Source organism: Heteronotia binoei, chromosome 1 (genome assembly GCF_032191835.1).
Source record: "Heteronotia binoei isolate CCM8104 ecotype False Entrance Well chromosome 1, APGP_CSIRO_Hbin_v1, whole genome shotgun sequence".
NCBI classification, from domain to species: domain Eukaryota; kingdom Metazoa; phylum Chordata; class Lepidosauria; order Squamata; family Gekkonidae; genus Heteronotia; species Heteronotia binoei.
Window position 1 is genome coordinate 112,650,941 of NC_083223.1, and position 21,907 is coordinate 112,672,847.

At 37.4% G+C, this 21,907-nt stretch overlaps 1 protein-coding gene across 3 annotated transcripts in view; it reads left to right on the forward strand.

The window, feature by feature from the left end:
• Positions 1-21,248, forward strand: part of NCOA7 (nuclear receptor coactivator 7) — a 115,247-nt gene extending 93,999 nt beyond the window's left edge. For 2 of the 3 annotated variants that reach the window (XM_060238854.1, XM_060238862.1), the window contains exons 11-16: positions 754-901; positions 4,604-4,750; positions 7,183-7,335; positions 8,939-9,034; positions 18,014-18,087; positions 18,689-21,248. In XM_060238854.1, the coding sequence (XP_060094837.1) occupies positions 754-901; positions 4,604-4,750; positions 7,183-7,335; positions 8,939-9,034; positions 18,014-18,087; positions 18,689-18,824 (754 nt within the window). In that variant the 3' untranslated portion in view covers positions 18,825-21,248. Of the gene's footprint in view, positions 1-753; positions 902-3,595; positions 3,837-4,603; positions 4,751-7,182; positions 7,336-8,938; positions 9,035-18,013; positions 18,088-18,688 lie in introns of those variants that run through there. The other variant, XM_060238868.1, reaches the window with a different exon arrangement.
• The last annotated feature ends 659 nt before the right edge of the window (positions 21,249-21,907 follow it).

The window sequence follows — 21,907 nt, forward strand, 5'->3', positions numbered from 1 at the left end:
ATTTTTTAAAAAAAATACTAGAATCTTCAAGAAGAAATACAGATATTCTGTAAATGTGAGGTCAGGGATCAGAATTCTATCCAGGGCTGTACAGCAGTCACATTTGTTTAAATTTGGAATAACTCCTGATCCCTTGTTGATATATTCATTTATTTCTGTCAGAAGGCAGTGCTGCTGGAGATATTAGGTTCTAATGTTGATTGCTTTAGGGAGGGGAAATTCTTTAAGAGTAACAGTTTACAACTTTCTGTGCATTGACATGCAGGCAGTTTCTTAATCTCTGTCTAGTCTTCACAGTGTCGCTCAACTGCCTTGTGCTTGTCTGTTCTGTATTCTAAGTGATGTAGGTATGAGGCCCTTTTGGATCTGAATTCCCTTGGTTAAAACAGGTGCACTCATCCTACAATGTCCCTTTCTTCCATAGCAATTTTTTAGAAAACAACAGTGCAGCTTTAGGGTGACTTTGTGCATGTGGCAAGTGTTATTTTTCCTCATGCAAAGAGGGTTCTGTTTTGCCAGCATTGTTAGGCAGAAATGACATTTTTGTGTGATAAAGAAAGATAATAATAAATTTTTGTGTGATAAATAAAGTTAAATAGAAACCCCATCATCCTAGCAGCTTCTGCATTCACCATGAATGTGCAACTCCTACTTTAGGCAATGGTAACCTTTTAAGTAACATAACAAACTGTGTATTTCTAAAATACAATGTTCTAGGAAATTTAGCACTGTTCTTTTTCTTTTGTTCTGCAGGGTAGATCATCTGTATACATTTTTTGTACAGTGGTCACCAGATGTGTATGGCAAAGATGCTAAGGAACAGGGTTTTGTGGTGGTGGAAAAGGAGGAGCTTGATATGATAGACAACTTCTTCAGCGAGCCCTCAACAAAAAGCTGGGAGGTGAGTGCTTGTGCTTTTCAGATCAGAAACATGAAGATTAACTGTAGGGCCAAGCCCAAGCATCCTCCCATGCCTCGTAAGAATCTCCCTGATAATTATGATTTCTTGTTAGCTGAGGTTGTTTGGATTTTAGTATTCTTGGTTACATAAATAATTTTTTAAGCATAAGGATAATGTATTGAGAAGGCACTGAAACCAAAACAGAGTTGGAAAACATATTTTATTTCAACTTGCTAATTGCTTTTCAATACACTGTTGTCATGTTCTTGAACAGTCGTTTTCAGCCATTTTTCTATTGTACAAATACAAAACCAATCTTCCTAAATTAGTTGTATACCAGATATTTTGTTGCTAATGATATAATTTGAATTCCAAATATTTCTTTTCCCTATGTATTTCAATTATAATTAGATTTTCTTTAATTATATAATTAGATTTTCTTTAATAAAAGAAATGATATAATTTTAATAAAACGATTTTTTACATTTGGTAGAAAGAGAGTTCATATTCCACACTGGAACATGGTTGAATTTAGCCTGGTTAATGATCATTCCTAGAACTAGAGGTAAATACCAAACTACTACTTGGTCCATTGTCAATATGGGGCTCTACCTCTTTACCTGCTGGTGCAGCAGCTTGTTCTGCCACTGCTCTCTGATGTTGCCGCTCTGACTCTGGCTGGGGTGGAGTGCCACCAAGCCAGTCTGCTAGTGCATATCAGAGGTATGATTACAAAGCATCTTGTCAGCTCCCTGTGTGCTTTTGTGCCCTCACCCCAGATTTTGCTGCCAGTGTTGGTCAGCACCAAGCTGCATGAAGTGATCTTTGTGCCCATGAATGGGAGAGGGGTTACCCTTGTCAGAGGATAGAGTTTTAATTAGTGTTGCAAGTGCCAGAAACAGACAAAGGTAATTCTTCTCGTTCAAAATAAGGGGGAAAGTTTACACAAATGGGGGGATAGCCATTTGTAAGAACTTCCACATTGAGCATTTGTCTTATTTTAGCTGCATAGTGTGAAGGATCCAGGAGTTAACCGTTTTTCGTATATACTGTTTGATTTTCAGATTACTATTTATTTTGTAAACTGTAATAAATGCATGTCACCTTTTGAGCCAGCATGATGGCTCACAGTACACTGCTGTCCACTTAACATCCACACATCTCAAATCTCCCTTGTACCACATCTGTTCAGGTTGGTACCATTTTGGAGCACTTAAGCTCTTGTGGTATGTGCTAAGATGCAGTTATATACACAGTTACATTATAGAAGCTAGACTAGTAGCCTATGGGAACATTGTGAAGGTAGCAGTCACAGACGTGTAGAAATGGTAAGTGATGCAGTAAAGCTTTGAAAAAGCCTTAAACGGTGAAAAAGAGGCTTAAAGTTTCTAGAAAAGCCCATTTGCATCTCTGAGATATTATGAGAATTTATTACACATCAAAGGATCTTCAGACCGGAGTTCGAATCTCACCTTGATGCAACATGCAGAAGTCTGTCTTCTTCATTTACCAGATGGGAGAGTGTGGATAAACCAAAGGAAAAAGAAAGTGAACTATAAACCATGAGACTGGTTCTTTTAGTGAATTAAGTGCGTTGGAGAGTTTATCCTGATCTTGTTTGTTCTGCTTCTGCATGAATATACTGTGTATGTGAATATTTTGTAAGAAATTTCTACTTTTGATATTTAGTGACTCAGTTTTGAAATTTTTTGGGACATTTTGCACGGTGGCTTGCCTCCCCCCCCCCCCCCCCGTGCCTTCTTCCATGTTTCTCACTCTGGTTGCCAAATCCCCCTGGTTTGGAGGCTGGGCGGGGGGGATGTCTGCTAGGCACTTCATTATACCCTATGGATATCAATTCCCATAGGATATAATGGAAAATTTACCTGTGGGTATCTGGGGCTCTAGGGGGCAGTTTTCTGAGGTAGAGGCACCAAATTTTCAGCATAGGATCTAGTGCCTCTTGTCAAAATACCCCCCAAGTATCAAAAAGTTTGAACCAGGGGGTCCAATTTTACGAGCCCCAAAAGAAGGTGCCCCAGTCCTTCATTATCTCCAAATGGAGGATGTGTGGTCCCTTTAAATGTGATTGCCAGAACTCCCTTCAGAGTTCAGTCATACTTGTCACACCCTTGCTCCTGGCTCCACCCCCAAAGTCCCCAGATATTTCTTGAGTCAGACCTGGCAACCCTAGTTGCTCAAAACTTCTGTGCTTGCATCTTTGTTTGCAGTAGGAGGAGCAGCCTTTTCCTGAATTGTATACACATTTCTCATTTAGCAAACCTATATTTCTCCTGGAGTTTTGTTCCCAGCTAAGCATATCAAGCATAAGCCTTTGAAGTAGGCTCTCAAAGCATGAGCCTTAATGGCTGAAGGTAAATGAGATCAGAAAATAATGTGACAATTATCATGTTGGTAGCTATTGCTGGTTAGTAGACATTTTATCTGTTTAGCTTCGGGAGGAAATGTACTTGCAGATAAGGGGTGTGAGAAGCCAAATCACTGGGATCTGCTGCAGTGTGTGTTTACATTAGCATTTTTGGAGAAATCTTGGGGGTCAGTTTCTTTAAAGATGCTACACAAAAAATAGTAACCAAATGGGCTTTTATCTCACAGTATGTAAATAAAATTTGCACACTTAGGTGCTACATGCCTTTGATTCTGTCTTAGCACATTTTCATGAACATTCTTTTGCAATGAGACTGTTGCTAAGCCATCCTGTGCAGTTTACTGTAGAAAACGAAAGTGAAAAGTACCAGGAAGTCTAGACTCTTTCAGAGCCCATGCTAGAGAGAAGCAGCTTCATTCATTGTAAGGAAGCTGATGGTGGTACTAGTAGCAGGAAAGGAAAGTCCTAAGAATGAAAGTTCAGCAAATACCCTTAAATTTCCAAATAATATACAGTGCCAGACCTGACCAAGAACCCACTGTGAAGGTAGGTTGCTTTTTTATCACTATTTGCAAGTGATAGAGATCTCTGACTTTCATTTGGTTATCAGCATGGCACATTTATTTAAAGCACATGGAGGACATGCAGAGTTAGAATCTGGAAAAAGAGTAGTGTTCTTTATACTGGGTAGTTGCAGTTAATAAAGCTGTTCAGTACCAATAATCACTGTGGAAATTTAGCTGTACTTTAAAAATCCTTACTGCATGTTATTTTTTTGAACACAGCAGCACGGTGTTACAGTCAGTGAAGTGTGCTGTGTGCTTAGTTTGGTATATTTATTTTGTAACCATGGCTTCTTCTTGGCTGTTGGGATGGGAGCCTTGACATATGGATTCAGAAAGCTGTAAAAGTAATGATTCTTTCCCCTGCCTTTTTGTCCTTCTTTTCCAAGCTTCAGTACAAAGGATGAGCAGTTTTTGCGTACCTTCCCATACCCTCCCTTCCTGCCCTTACTCTGAAAATGAGCAAGCAGTGGCATTGTTATCTATAGGTAACATACTGTTTTATACGTGGCATATTTTATAAAAAAAAAATGCTTTGCAGACTTAGTCCAATTAGGTCAGCAAGATGTGCATGGTTTGCCTCCAGAACAAGGTACAATCACTTTTGTTCTTGGGACTGGGTAGTGTTCCCCCCCCCCCCCCCAGTTCCATGAGGAAGGTGGTCTTTCATAATAACACTGATCTAAATTATGAAAGTACTATCATACCACTGTGTTTTGTTTATAATGCCTGTGTGTCTGTTCTGTTTAGATTATCACCGTAGAAGAAGCAAAACGCCGAAAGAGTATTTGCAGCTATTGTGAAGAAGATGGTGATGAGAACAATGATAATGAAGAAGATGCTTTGCCTGTGTTAAAAAACCAGAGCGTTCTCCTAGAAAATATGCATGTAGAGCAGGTAGAGTTGATTTTATCCATAACTTGCTAGTTGCTTCCATTCTTTTTTAAAAATTATATCCTGCCTTTTCACGTGTACACAGAGGTCAAACAGGTTTTATTCCTTCTCGCAGTTCTAATAATAATTTTCAGTTCACTGTAGGCTATAATAGGAATCTTCAAATACTCAGATCTCAGAATCATGGGTAGGCAAAGGTTTTGGGGTGTCCAAAAATTTAGCTTTCACTAATGGATCCAGATGTCATTTTATGAGAACACACTAACAGTGTCTAAAGTTACTGAAACTGAGAGGGAAAGAGACTTTGGAATTATAGAGGATTGTTCAATGAAAATGCCAACCCAGTGTGCTGTAGCAGTAAAAAAGGGAAACTGTGTTTGGGATTATTAGGAAAGAGATTGGAAAATAAAAGCAAATATTATAATGATTCACCTGAAGCTGCGTTATATGGAATCAAACCACTGGTCATCAAAGTCCATTTTTCTGCTCAGAGCAGCAGTGGCTTTCTGGAATCATTTCATATCACCCGCTACTTCATCCTTTAAACTGGAGATTCCAGGGATTGAATGTGGGCCCTTCTGCAGGCCAAGCAGATGCTCTACCGCTGAGCCATGGTCTCTCCACTGTATAGATCTGTGGTGTGGTCACATTTGGAATTCTGGTCTCCATGTCTCAAAAAAGATGTTGCAAAGCCATGAAAAGTGAAAACAAGATAATTAGGGGGTTGGAACATCTTTCCTGTGAGGAAAGGTTAAACAGTCTGGGACTTAGCAATTTAGAAAAGAGACAACTAAATGGAGACATGACATAGACTTATAAAATTATGCACAGAATAGAGAGAGTACGTATTGAGAGCTCCCTCCCCCTTTCCAAAATATTATAACACAAGGGCATCCAGTGATGCTGATGGGCAATAGATTCAGGACATATAGAATGAAATCTTTACTTGATAAGTGATTGAAATGTATAATTTGCTGCCAAATGATGGAATGAGCCATAGGCATAGACAGCTTTAAAAAGGTATTAGATTCATGAAGGATAGGTCTTTCAGTGGCTACTAGCCATGGTGATTAAAGGGAGTCTCCATCCTCAAAGACAGTAAACCCCAGAATACCAGAGGCAGGAGACAACATTAGGGTTGTATGAGATGGAATGCTGGACTAGATGTATATTAATCTGACTCAGTGGGACTCTTCTTATGGGCCTTCTTTAAGGCACCTCTGTGAATATAGAGGTGGCTTTCAAACATCTTCCCAATGCATTACATAACATCCCACTTTGATCATCCCCAACCACAGGAGTGGCTTTTCAGGGGTACATAGTGTTGCAGATAACAGGGGGACCAGAAGAAACCAGGTGTGACTGTAACCATTCAAAATTAGCAGTGTATTTAAGAGTTTATGTTTGCATTATGAAAATTTATTAATTTATTTCATCACAGTTCTATCCCATCCTTCCTAAATGGGCTCAGGGCAGGTCACATCAAATAAAACGAATTCCATACTAAGCATAAAACCAAGCAAATCAATTTACTAATTAAAATTATAAATTCACCAAAAGTAAGGGTCCTGTTGTCATGAGAAATGTATGGCTAGAACAAACACGGTGTCTAGGGCAGTGAGGCTCTGTATTCTTGGTGCTTGGGGGCAACAGTGGGAGGGCTTCTGGCATCTGGTCCTGCTGGTGGACCTCCTGATGGCACCTGGGTTTCGGCCACTGTGACACAGAGTGTTGGACTGGATGTTCCATTGGCCTTATCCAAGATGGTTTCTCTTATGTTTGTAAAGAATTGCAATAAGGATATATGTTGAAACCTCCTTAGTGAAGTGCGTAATATTGTGCAGAAAGACAAGATCGGAAGTGTTGCCTGCAGGGGCGAGGTAGTGAACAGGATGGGGTGTAGATTATGCCTTCGTTCTTGTGGCAGTATGGAAACTGCTGGTGCAGACCCAATTTATCTTATTTCTGCCTATCTGACCTTGTTTTTCATGCAAGCTATCTTTTAATATTTTTAAAATCTGCCATAGAATCCAGTGCTGCATAGCCTTTCATGGAATGTAGACCTCATCTAATAAGCACTGTCCCTTTTACTTTGTGGGGCAATTTCCATTTTTCTCCTCAGTCTGTGGAGGGTCCACTGAGATTGTAAGCTCACTGGAAAGAAACTGTTTAAGTGATTTTTTTTTGGGGGGGGGGGGTGTGCACTGAATAGCATTGTGGCATTTGAGCATTAATGGATGGATTTGAAAACTGGATACTGTACACATGCCCCTTGAACTTATGATAAACTGCCTCCCTTTACTGTACAGAAATCCAACTCTAACTATGGGGTAAACCATGCATTTCTCTTGCGGAACAGTTATTTTCCAGTCTCATATTTGATATAAGCAACATGGCTGTGTTTTAAATGGTAGATTTTTCTTTTCACCTTCCAGCTTGCCCCGTGCCTGCCAGCAAGGGTTCAGGGATATCCTTGGAAGCTTGTATACAGCACACAGGAACATGGAACTAGTTTGAAAACACTTTATCGTAAATCAGCGTCTCTTGATAGTCCGGTCCTTCTTGTCATCAAAGATATGGACAACCAGGTCAGGCACTAAATGGAATTTTTCATTTCATTACTGATGAATCCACTTGTGATGCATGCCAGCATGTCTATGGGGAGTGCAAATCAAAATATGGCTTATTTTAAGGAGGAGGGCTGGATTAATAATCATGCTTAATAAAATGTATAAGATTTTTGTTAAACTTGGGGGCCCTCCCTATGGCAAAAATAGTAATATCAGAATTTCCAGTGCAGAAATTGTGTGTATGCTGCTGTCCCTTTAAAATTTCTGCAGTACAGTAAATACACACATAAATGCAAGATAGCAGAGCAGTTCTCCCAGCTGAAAGGAGAGCTCAGTGTACTGGTATCTTTGCTAGTGTAACCCAGGTTTTTCAACTAGCTCCAATACAGATATCCTACTTGGGGTAAGGTTTCTCTGCTCATCCATGTGGACAAGGGTGGGCTATAAGATTTATTGAAACATAATTCCATCTCAAATGAAAACACGTTTAATTAAAGAGTTTCAACAGCAGTAGCTAAAAAGACTCTGTGGCTGGGCAGTTGAATGATATTTAGAGAGTACAGAAAACCTGAACGCCTCTGCGCTATGCCCTTTCTCAGAAAAATAAATCACTAAGGGAACATCTGATGCCCCATGTAGAATTCTTGAAAGGTGTTCTAAAATGTGTGCCCTTACTGCTTTCATGGTACTTCCCACATACAGTAGCCCACTTAGGCATAAAATCAAATATTTAACTCTCTTACTGCCACAGGTGGTAAGATCTCATAATTTGATTGTACAGGATGACTGCAGCCTCCAAAGAATATGGGAATGCTGCACAGTTGCCACATTTTGTATGTCCTACCCTCCCAGGTTGTTGTTGCACACTTCTGCTAGAAACATCGGCTTGGGTAACAACGTCCTTAATGTTCCTGGTACATTTGAAATAAACAAACAAAAAAGGTGTTGGTTCACAATCTGGTAGTCCCTTTACTTAGTGCCAGTGTTTCAATATAATGCCTCAAATGGAATTAGCCAGTGGGGTATATTGCAGAGCACAAAAAATACAGTTCTCCTTATGGCGACTCTGGTTTTAACGAGCCATCTATATCAGCATTAGAAGCTTGAAAGAAGCTTTCTCTATCACAGCCTGGGAGTAGCCCCTATCCTGAAAATGCATAGACATGATGTTACAATCCTTCCTGTAATCACCAAACATTGTGGAATTTCTCCTTAAATATAGGAATTGCCCAAAGGGCAAAATTCCTTCTTAAGCACAAGGGGTGAAAGGACCTATATTGTAAACAAGGGTTCGGGACTGTGAGTTTCTTGTATGTGTGGATTGCCAACTTGTTGTCAGGCATTATATATACAATAGTATCTAAAAAGGCAATCTCCCACTTTTCAAATTGCCAGGTAAACTTGATGTTATTATGAACCTTGTTTCATGAATCTTCTTTCTCATTAGCATCACATTTTTTATCAGGCCTAATATTTGGGATTTAAGGGTTAGCATTCTGTGTTTCATAGATGAGCTGCAAATCAATCATTTAGTATACATGCATTTTCAAAGGATTTCTGTCTTTAAACTAGAAAGTGTTTTCCTTCCACTTCAGCATGACAGTTATTTTTGTTTTTTCAGATATTTGGGGCTTATGCAACACATCCTTTCAAGTTTAGTGACCACTATTATGGCACAGGAGAAACTTTCCTATACACATTCAACCCTGTTTTCAAGGTATTGTGCACTGAGATAACTTCAGTGCTGTTGTGCTTACCTGAAAAATGAATGAGATTTGCAAATGAGATTATTCAAAATAGTAATAAACAGGTAGGGGGATCCATGAAAACTTTTGGGGGAGACATTGTATTAATACACTTTGAGATTTTGTTGTAAGACCAGACAAATGGTAGCTGGGTGGGGGGAGCACACCAGAACATTATAGTATTTATTGATGCTTGTAATAAACCCTTGGTAGCCCTTGTGAGGGCAGAAAGACAGGTAGAAATTTTATTAAATAAATAATATTCTGGCTGGGGAACACCAATTTATTTTAAATGAAATGAATTTATCCTTCCTCCATATTATAAGTAACTAAAGAACAATCTGTGAAAACATTGTGATGCGACGTCACCCCAGAGTTGGAAACAACTGGTGCTTGCACAGGGGACTACCTTTACTTTTTAAAGAACAATCCATTTTTAAAATGCAAAACATGTTCATCTTCAGTTTTCTGTGCAGTCCCACAATGGAACTGTGCTTGTGCAGGCCAGCCATCAGAGGCCCCCTTACAGCCACTCTGGTATTTCTTTAACACTCCAAGGGAGCCCCTTTCCTATAGAGCTCATTAGAGGCCATCTTCCCACCTAACAGTAACATTTTGTGCAGAGCGGGGTCCCCCCTTTACCTCAGTCCTTTCTTTGTTGCTGTGTTGTGAGGACTTGTTCTCTTCAGCTGTGATTGTCATGAATTTTCTTGACGTTTTCTTTGTTTCTTGGAGTCTTTCCTCTCTTTGGGAAATGTCGCAGAAGGTACCCAGTGTGATAGAAAAATGGCCTGCTCAGATGAACACCTTATCTGCCTTTTCTGCTTGAGTGATTGAGCAGCATGCTTAAAGGCAAGCTTATGGGAGAAAGTGCTCTCTTGCTCTAATAGCCTGGCAGCGAAAGCATCTGTCCCAGCAGAGCACAGTCAATCTTTGCCTTTGAAACCAGTTGTTAGAACCAATCAACTTGTGAGCCTGCCATTGAGTGTCTCAGTTCTGGATTCAGAACCAAACTGTTAGTTCTGATTGCTTGCTCATTCAGCTGAATGCTGTGCATCAGAACCTCCACCTAAGAAAGCCTGTTGCAAATCCACACTTAAGAAGAAGCGTTGTTCCAGTTCCAAGATGCTCCCAGAATCTATTAATTCTTCAGTTCCAGCCAAACCATCTTCAGTTCTGAGGAAACTGTAATTATCAGTCTCACCATGAATGCCTTCTCCATATCCCTACCCCCAGCTCATTCATTCTCAGAAGGGGAAATGGAGCCTGGCCTGAGTACATTGGTGGTCCCAGCAGCTAGTCAACCATCAGAAACATCCTCCTCAGTACTGTGACAGAGTTCTATGCCACTGCCTCCTTGGCAAGGCTACCGTTATTATTTTCATTCTCCCAGATCTCAAGAATGAAGTGACTGACAATCACAAAAAGCACTATCAGAACTGAGGCACCCCTTTTCACAGATGCTTGATGCTGCGGGTCCACCTGTTTGGTATTCTCCTGCAATCTTTCCCCACTCTCTTTGGTTTAAAACAATTTTATTGGTAACATGTGGTAATAAATCTATATCTTACATCTTTTTTAAAAAGCTTCTTTTATCTACCCCATATATTACTTTCTACACACCCCTCCCCCCGTTACTTGACCCCACCGGTGTTATTTACTTAAAATGCAAATATTTAAAGGTACCCTTAACTATTAGAACAAAAATTTATATTCTTCTTTTTAAAACGTAATCATTATCAAAGATTCTCCAATGTCCTTTTATTTTCCACTCTTTTTCTACATATCTTCTAAACTTTTTCCATTCCGTCTTAAAAACTTCTAAATATTATCTTAATATTCTTGTTAATTTGTCCATTCCACTCCCTATCATAACTTTTATAATCCAATCCCATTTGTCTGGTATTTTTTCTTGCTTCCACAACTGCACATACAATGTCCTAGCGGCTGAGAGCAAGTACCAGATTAAAGTTCTGTCTTCTTTTGGAAATTTTTCCAAAAGTCTCTGCAACTTTGTTAAATTCATAATCCCAAGATCTTAGAAATCTTTGCTGAATCATCTGCCAAAACATTTTAGCTGTTTCACAAGTCCACCACATATGGTAGAAAGAACCTTCATGCTTTTTGCATTTCCAACATCTTTCTGGCATCTTGTTATTCATTTTTGCCAATTTTTTAGGAGTTATATACCATCTATACATCATCTTAAAACAGTTTTCTTTAATACTTTGACATGTTGAAAGTTTCGTAGAGTTCTTCCACAAATATTCCCAAGTTTCCATCTGTATTTCTTTATTTATATTAATTGCCCATTTAATCATTTGCGATTTCACTACTTCATCATCTGTAGACCATTGTAGAAGTAATTTATATACTTTTGAAATTAATTTATCATTGTCTCCAAGCAGAACTTTTTCCAATTCTGTTTGCTCTTTCCTTATTCCTTCAGTTTTAGTATCATTCTCCACCAAGCTCTTTATCTGTTGCATTTATGATTCAACTCTTCAGCAGTTTTCAGTTCTATTTTGCCACATTGTATTTTTGACAATACAAAAATTTGATTATATGACAACCACTTTTCTTCGCCTACCTCAGCAGTTATTTTTATTACTTCAGCTGGGACTATCCATAATGGTCTTCTCTCATCTCCATATTTCTTGTATTTAATTCATGTATTTAGCAAATTATTTCTTATAAAATGATGAGAGAAAAAACCGTCCATCTTTTTTTTTCCATAATACAAATACGCGTGCCTGCCAAATTTATTTCCGTTACCTTCCAACACTAAAAGTTTTTTGTTTAACAACGTTATCCATTCTTTCATCCACACTAAACAAACTGCTTCCTGATATAATTTTAAATTCGGCAGTTGAAACCCACCTCTTTCTTTTGCATCTGTCAAAATTTTCATTTTAATCCTTCGTTTCTTCCCAGCCCACACAAATTCTGAGATTTTCCTTTGCCATTTATCAAATTGTTTGCCATCCTTCACAATAGGAATAATTTGAAACAAATACATTATTCTTGGTAAGATATTCATTTTGATTGCAGCTATTCTACCCAACAATGACAAATTAAGCTTATTCCATTTTAACATGTCTTCATCCATTTTACGCCGTAACTTCTCATAATTATTTTTAAACAGATCAATATTCTCATTGTTATCTCCACTCCTAGGTATTTTACCTTAGAGGTGACTTCACAACCCGTTAGTCTCTGTAATTCTTGTTGCTTGTTCATCTGCATATTTTTACACAGAATTTTTGATTTTTCTCTATTAATACAAAGTCCCACCAACTCCCCATACTCTTGTATTTTAGCTAGCAGCAAAGGTGTAACTTGTATGGGGTTTTTATTTATAAACATTATATCATCAGCAAAAGCTCTATATTTGTAAGTAAATCCTTTTATTCTTAATCCTTCTACTTCTTTTTCTTCTTGGATCTGCATCAATAATATTTCAAGAGTCATTATAAACAACAATGGTGAAAGCGGACAGCCTTGTCTAGTACCTTTGCTAATTTTCATATCTTCTGTAAGATCTGTGTTTATACATAACCTTGCACTTAGTTCAGAATATATTGATTTTATCATTCTTATAAAGTTTTCACCCAGCTCCATTTTTTCCATTACTGCAAACATAAAGTCCCAATTTAAATTATCAAATGCTTTCTCTGCATCAGCAAAGAATAATGCTACTTCTTTTTCTGGATGTCTTTCATAATATTCTACAATATTTACAACAGTTCTAATATTGTCTCTTATTTCTCTTTTGGGAAGAAACCCTGCTTGATCTTCCTTTATAAAGTTTATCAAATGTTATTTAAGCCGTTCTGCCAAGATTCTTGTAAATATTTTATAGTCATTATTTAATAGCGAAATTGGTCTATAATTTTTTATGTTCGTGACATCTCTATCTTCCTTAGGTATCAGCGAAATAACAGCTTCTTTCCATGTGTTTGGTACTTTCCCTTTTATTCTTATCGTATTCATTAACTTCTGCAGTTTTGGTATTAACTCATCTTTAAAAGTTTTAAAATATTTAGCTGTATATCCATCAGGCCCAGGTGCTTTTCCATTCTTCATTGTGTTAATTGCTGCTTCAATTTCTTTTTTTTCAATTGGATCATTCAAAACTTTTCGCATATTTTCAGTTAAGGGCTCTATTTTTATCTTTTGTGTATACTCATCCATCTTCTCTTTATTTATTTTAACACCTTTAAACAATTTGGCATAGTACTTAAAATTCTCTTTTTATTCTCTCTTGAGTAACCACTTCTCTTCCATCTACCACAATTCTGTTAATAATTCTATTTTCTCTCTTTTTCTTCAATTGCCAAGCCAAATACTTTCCCGGTTTATTTGCTCCCTCAAAGGATTTCTGCTGAAGTCTTTTTAAACTCCATTCTACTTCTTTATTTAACAAATGTCTCAGTTGAGTTTGTAATATTGTAATTTCCCTTAAAATTTTCTTTTCCCTGGCCTTTTTCTCAACTCCCCTTCCTTTTTCTTTATTTCGTTTTGAATGTCCAACAACTGTTTTTCTTTTACTCTCTTATCCTTATTATTCAAAGTAATCAACATTCCTCTCATTACTGCTTTATAGGCATCCCAGACTGTCTGAAAGTCAATATCATCTTTGTCGTTCACTTGGAAAAAAGCTTTAGTTTCATTTTCTAGGTATGTCACTGTTTCTTTATTCTGTAGCAAATCTTCATTCAGTCTCCATCTTCTCACCTTCTTGGACAATTTTGTAATCCACATTATTGGGTTATGATCAGCACCAATTTTAGGTAAAATCTCTATTTTCCTTGTTATAAGACCTAAATCTTTAGTTCCCCACGACATGTCAATTCTAGAAAAAGTTTTGTGTCTTGCAGAAAAGAAAGTATAGTCCCAAACTTCAGGGTTAAATTTCCTCCATATATCTTCCAGATTTTCTTGTTTAACCAGTTCAAAAAATGACTTTGGCAATTTTCCTTCTTTACTATTTTTTCCCCCCCTCCCGACCTGTCCAATGAGTTCTTAACTGTTCCATTAAAATCTCCCATTATCAAACCTTGGTCATAGGTCAATTCATCAAGCTGTTGTGTAATGTCTTTAAAAAAAAACATCCTTTGCACCATTAGGCACATACAGTCCCAATAACAACTTTTTTTTCCATTTAATATTGTCTCTACTGCTACAAATCTTCCATCTTTATCTTTAAACACTAATTTTGGCTCCAATTCTTGTTTAATATAAAAAACCACCTCCCTTTTCTTCTGTTCAGCCAATGAAAAAAATTCCACTCCCAATTGTTTGTTCCATAAAAATTTATAATCCTTTTGTTTGATGTGCACTTCTTGCAAACAAATTATATTACAGTTTTGTTTCTTAATCCAATGAAATGTTGCCCTTCTTTTTTGTGGTGAATTTAGTCCATTTACATTCCAAGACAATAATTTGTAATCCATCATGGTGCAAATCCTTTATTTTCTTCAAAAAATCTACGCATATCCTTTGCATTTGTAATTGTGATTCTTTTCCCCTGGAGTTCAAAGCTCAAGCCTTCAGGTATTATCCATCTAAACCTCATTCCATTGTCTCTCAATTTTTCTGTCAACTTTTTATATGTTCTTCTATTATTTATCACTTGCCTTGGCAGCTCCTTCATGATTCTCACTCTACTGCCTCCCATTATCAATGTCTTTTCAAAGTTTTTACTCATGATCCTTCCCACCATTTCCTTTGTCATATATCTTATGACAACATCTCTTGGTAAGTTATTTTTCTTGGCATAAAGTGAGTTCACTCTATACATATAGTCATACATGTTTTTAGCCTCTTCAGGGTCTTCCTCTAAAAATTCTGCAATTATTTTTATTATATATTCTTTTAAATCACCATCCTCCTTCTCAGGTACTCCTCTCAGACGTATCTGAGTCTCCATCAATTTGCAGTCATGGATTGTCACTTTTTCTTGCATTTTCAGCAAGGTGGAATCATATACTTTCATTCTGCCTTCTACCTCCTGCACTTTCTTAGATGATTCCTCAGTTTCCTTTCTGAGATCTTCCATATCTTTTTAAATCTCTGCAATAATTTCTTTTTTCGATTCATTTATCATCTTTCTCACGCCTTTCATCATTCTGGCCTCCATTACCTCCAATTGGTCCTGCATTTTTTCCAATGAAGTAGCCCTTGTATGGGGCTGCTTGTGTTTAGACATTTAAAAAGCGAAAATTTGGACCTCACCAATTTCCAATTCGACTATCAGATTCAAAAGAGTAGGACTTGCCCTTTATAACAAGTCCAATTTCGCCGTCCTCTGAGCTCAAAGTCAAGTTATTTATTTTTAAAGTTTTTAAATTTTCCAAAATGGCGGTCGTGACTTTTTACTGCTCCTTACAATTTTTTCCCCCTTTTAAAAACATCCAAGGTCCACACAAATAATATGACCAATAGTATTTATCTTCTTACCCTCTTCTCAGTTAACTCCAATAATTTTTAATGTCCCGAATTCTTTAAAAATATTGTTTTTATTTTGACCTCCCAGCAATGGCCGCCGATGTTTCTCAGTGGTAGTAAATTCCTAGAGTAGGTTTTCCTTCCACTACTTCCTGCTTTTGTTGCCACGAAGTCTCAATCACACTGGTAAGGAGATCTCACGATATTTGACGTACTTCCTGTGGAGAATTTATACAGGGTGCAATAAGAAGGTCATATCTATTTATTCAGTCATCCTCCAGTGTCATTCCTCATAGCTGTGAGGATGCAGCTGAAACAGCATACAGGTGTGTATTCTTCACCAGCTAATAGCAAGGGTTGAAAAATTGATATAGTTAGTGGAAAAGTTTACTCTAGTGCTGCACTCAACCTTCATATTGCCAGCTATACTGCAATTATGGGAGGGTACCAGTTGCTCCTCTGGGAAAAGATGGCGGCTTATATAGAGCTTCTGCCTGAAGACAGGAAGCCTCTGGCTAAACTTCTCCAAGCAGAAGCATTATGCCTATCCAAGCAACAAACTAATGCAGGCAGACACTCCATTGGCTCATTCTCCAGGACCATGGCTTTAGCACTTGTACTGAAAAGGCATACTTGGCTGCGCTCCACAATTCTCCCTCCTGACACCTGAAAGAAGGTGGAAGACCTCCCATTTGAGGAAACAACACTATAGGAGAGCCAGCTGTGGTGTAGTGGTTAAGAACAGTGGACTCTTAGGTGGAGAACCAAGTTTTTCCCCACTGTTCCATATACACCCAGCTGGGTGACCTTGGGTCAGTCACAGTTCTTGCAGAGCTCTCTCAGCTCCATCTACCTTACAAGGTGTCTATTGTGGGGAGAGGAAGGGAAGGGGATTGTAAACTGCTGCAAGAATACTCTTTTGGTTAGTGAAAGGTGGACTATAAAACCAACTCTTCTTCTTCTATCCACCCATGTTATTGGAGGTGCTTGCACTTTAAATATAATCATATTACTTACCAGTACATGGCCCTTCTGTTTGGGCTAGTGCCTGCCCCATGGGTATTTTCTAAATGTGTTGCTGTTGTGGTATCTCACTGAAGGTCTAAAGGTTGTTCTGATTACCCATATTGGATGACTGTCTCATTACTGCACCACTCCATGAGAAGCTAGAGTTTCAGGTGTCCCTGATTATACAGACATGCTAGGAGCTTGGATTTGTAATTAACAGCAAAAAAATATTTCTCCAAACTTTTCTGAAGGTTTCCTTTATTTGGGCCCATTTGGACACTTTAATTTCCAAAGCTTTCATAGATGGGGCCTTACAAAGCAAGATGTTGATTAGGTGCTTGTCTAACATCAGATTTCAATCAGTCATGTTCTTTCAAAAGCTGTTAGGAATGATGGTCTCTACCACAGCCACAACTCTGCATGCATGCCTAAGAATGTAACCTTTACAGAATTGGTTTTAAAGTAATATTGCCCTGCCGTGCATTCGCAGCATACTGGGTGCACAGTACCTAGGTCCATAGTATGGCAGTTGGGCTGGTGGGAGTGCAATAGTAATGTCCAAGCTAGGGTACCATTTGGCAGAAGGACGCCTCAGCTTTCTGTCACCTCTGATGAATCATTATAGGGCTGAGGAATCAATGTGGGTCACTTTCTGTTCAGGATGTGTGGTCACCTAAATAAAGGGGTTTTCATATTAACATCTTAGAGTTATGTGCAATATTGTACACCCTTACCTCATTTGCAGAGCACGCTAAGGGGAAAATCAACCAGGTCATTACAAACAATAATACAGCAGTGATCTGTATAAACTGAGATGGGTGCACACTTTGGAAATTGGTCATAGCCCAAGGATCCCCCCTCCAGTCAGTACATGTGGCAGGTACTTCCAACACAAGAGCGGACATTCTCAGCAGAATGGGACAATTAGAACACGAATAGTCTCTGGGAAAGAATTATATCCTCCCAGTCTTTCAACAGTGGGGGTTTCTGGGACTGGACCTTTTTTCCACCCATGCCAGTGTGAAAGCCCAGGCATTCTGGGCTCATCTTTACTCAGTGTAAGTAAAACCCAAAACTTGCAACTTGGCCTATTTTGTACCAAATCAGAATGAAGCATGTAAAAGCCCAGCTTTTGGGAAAGTTCTGAGGACAGTATATATAATTGGGAAAGTTCTGAGGACAGTATATATAATTACAGTATATATGTTATGAACCACCCTGAGCCTGCTTCCAGGGTAGGGTGGGGTATAATAGAATAAATTAAAAAAAATACTGTGGTTTTTATTGCATTTTATTATGTTGTTTTTCTATTCATTATTTATTGGAAACCACCTGCATGGTATGTTGGAGAGGCAGTATGCAAACTTTAAAAAACATAAATACAGGAGGAATGGGGAAGCAAGAAAGCTGTTTGCCATGTAGACTGAAACCAACAAACTCTGTTTTCACACTATGTCTATCTTTCTTATTGAAGCTGTACCTTTTTTCCTTAGATTTTTAAATGGAGTGGAGAAAATACCTATTTTATCAATGGAGATGTAACCTCATTAGAACTTGGAGGGGGAGAGTAAGTATTTAAACTCTAGTGATGTATTTATTAAATAGACAAGACTGCATGTGCATCTGGAACTCCTGAGACATTTTTCAAGTAGCCCTGCCCCCTTATTATAGAGTTAAACTGCTGTTTGTTGTTAAAATGGCCTTATACTTCCAAGGTTGTGGCTGTATGTGCGATTCTTATATGAATGCACATATAGCTGCTTTGAACTGTGGACAAAAAAATAATAATTTAAAGAGAAACCAAAAAGGAATTACCTTTTCATTTTAAATATTTTCACTTAAAGAGAAACTTAGAAGGAATTACATTTATTTTCCCTTACATTTACAGCCCCCTTTGGTGCTTAGATATTTGTAAATAAGAATTCAAAAATGTATTTTTAGGGTGCTGTCAGTGAACATCTGCTGTGGTTAAAAATTAACAGGAACAATTCTGCCTGAATTACAGGCTTTTATGTTCTGTTTATTTCAGTGGGGAACAGTTAAACATGTTTCATTTGTCCACTGAAATAAATTGAATTGGAATATTTAACTTTTGCTAAATCATGCCCAATATTTTAAGGTTATAACTGAACAACTGACATAGTCAGCTAACTGTCTTTTTCTTTCAGTGGCAGGTTTGGTTTATGGCTAGATGCTGATCTGTATCATGGTCGGAGCAACTGTTGCAGTACATTCAATAATGATATCTTATCCAAAAAAGAAGACTTTGTTGTCCAGGATGTAGAAGTGTGGACATTTGAGTGATGTACTTGCTGCCTTAAAAAGCCTATGGCTCTGAATGTTGAGAATTGGAATGCAGGCTGCCTAACACATTTCATCCTCCTCTTGAAAACAGATGAAGTTTGATTACACAAGACTTTTAAAGGCAAAAATGGATTACAACAACAACAAACACCTAGCTAAAATCTTATTCCAGCTGTGCTGTCACTCCTACAAAAATATGCTTATGGAAAGCATTTATGACATATGAGTTTAAAGCAGTCTCTTTTTTCTGTATCTGTGGGAAAAAACCATAGAACTGTATAGTACATTCCATGTGTATTTTTATTCAGATAAGTGAAAACCAAAAAGAGGGAACAGTTCATTACCACATTCTATGGCATAAAGTGATGTTTTCCATGATAAAATACTAGTAATTTGAACTTATATACTGGGCACTTAAAGGGAACATTTTAAATATATATATATATATATATTATTTGTATAGGACATTTTTCTGAAATCCAGCAGGTTATTTTTGTTTTAATATTACAAGTCTCAAAATTGGCTAGAAAGATTGTGACAGATGCCTTAAGTGGCAGTGATGAATAGTTTCGGTTTCCTAGTTTTTATATTTTGCTAGTTTTTTTAATTTTGTAAATGAAACATTTTTGTTGATTTACCCTAATTCTTTTAGGGATTGGGGGGCAGAAGCACTGAGTGCATAATTCTGGATTGAGATGGGAATATTGGTAGTACACCTTGTCAGATATACATTTTGTTGTGTTGATATGGTGATGTATGGAGATAGACTTTTCACTGGTTATCAAGGGCAAACCCCCACCCCCCCATTGATAGAGGTACTTCTCAGAAATATGTTGTCATGGGGCACAAGATAAACATGCCTCTACATATTACTTGAAATTTTGTTAAAGCAAAATGTTATAATACCACGCCAAACTAGGTTAGTCACTTTTTTGAAGAATGTTATATTTTCTGAATAACATTTAAACCCAGTGGTTGACTTCCTATAACAATCATTTTTCTCCTGGTTATTTTTAAAATGACATGTATACTGTGTCCATGCATACTTGAATACTGCAGTCTTGTAATCATTAATTTATTGGGTAATTGATTACAGTAGTGAAGTATCCAACCTCACATGTATCCCACGTTGTGTGCATTTATTGAAGGAGAACACTGGATCTGAATGGACTTTGTTGAATGCTGTTAATTCACTTTAACTTAATTAAGGAGCTTCACTTAAAATAAATAATGGTTTTGGTTACTTGTCTTTCATAAAATATATTCCAGCTATAAAAGCAATTAAAAAGATGATGCTATTAATTCCTGAAAAGCTTACTATACTAACTTAATATTTTGCTAAAGAAAGATGAGGCAAGGGCCCAGACTGAGTCATCATGAGAGGATGTTTTTAAAAAGTATAATTTTAATATTCCAAAATTACACTGAATATGTCACATAAACCCTGTGACATATCTGTCCCAACTGAGACTGCAACTCATTTCCACTTAGAGCAGCATTGCTTACAATTAATATATAGCTATGCTGTAATAATTAGAGCATTTTTAAAAAAGTTTGACCAACTGGATGTGTTTATATTCTCTCCATATTATGCTACGTGACCTATACAGCTGGGACCAGATTACAAAGACTGTGTGAAAACAGTCATTTATTATTCTTCCTTATTTTTTAATCTGAAGAAACAAAAGAGAACAAGCAGCTTTTCTTTGAAAGCATCAGTGTCTCTTTGCACACAAGGTTCTTTGTACTGATAGGTGTTTGCATTACATATAATCTGCAAAGTTGTTTTTCACATGAGTTTTTACATGAACATTGTTTCATGTAAACAGCCGCATGTATGAACATACACACACACCTATTACTGAGTGTACATGCCGTGAGAATATGCAGCAGTTCAGGCTTGCTGCAAAATATACGTTTAGAAAATAAAATTGCATGCATCTGTCATATCTGATGGCAAACGGCAAGGTATACACATAGTTCCATACAAAGGATTAGTATGCTTGTAGACAATTTATCATGTGAGAAACAATACTGGAACGTTTAACACATGGCATCTATGCTTTTATACCATTTCCTTCAGAGTTCTGACCACTGGTGATACTACAGAGATTATCACTGTAAAGTATGAGCCTCTAATGCTAACATTTTGGAGACATACCAGGGACCCTTTCAAATATAATTTTGCCATTGAAAACACACTCGCTAACTGAAAGCAAAAGATTTTTAGATATTTGACATATTTCACTGTTGTTACATGCATTTTATTCTATTATATACTTGTCAGAGACTATCTGAAATGTTTGTGTTCTGTATTCAAACAGTGTTGTCCTACCAAAATTGTGACCCTTCAGACTTATGGATATTTAATATATGTAATACAGTGCTATTGCAATATTTTCAATAAAGGAATTTATGCATTCATGTTTAATTTGAAGTTTTCTCCCACTGTGAAAAGGTAATGGGATTCTGGGAGAACTAAAATCAGATGTGACCTATTGTCTTGTCTTATCCACAACACTGGGTTATTTCTGAGGAGCTATATGGGCTTGAGACTTCTAAAATCAGAAGTGCTTTGAGATTCCTATAATGGCACAGTACTAAACTTTTATCCTTACAAATATAAGGGTCCATTTTGTAATGTTTACTGCCACATTCCAACTGGATGAATATATGGCTACTTCAGTCTTCCCTACTGTGTTCCTTTCTTTCCCACTTTTGTAGAACTGGTTAACAACAATGGATAATCTGTTTGTGTGTTAAGTATCAAGTCGCTTCAAACTTATGGATTCATATAAATTAATTACCTTTCAAACGTCCTATTGTTAACAGTCTTGTTTAGATATTGCAAACTTAGGGCCATAGCTTCCTTTTTTGAGTCAATCCATCTTGTGCTAGGTCTTTTCCTGCTACCTTTAACTTTTCTTAGAATTATTGTCCAGTGAGTCCTGTCTTCTCATAATGTGACCAAAGTACAGTAGCCTTAGTTTAGTTCAGGCTTGATTTGATCCAGAGCCCACTTATTTGTCTTTTTGGTGGTCTATGGTATCCATAAAATTCTCCTCCAAAACCACATTAAAAAG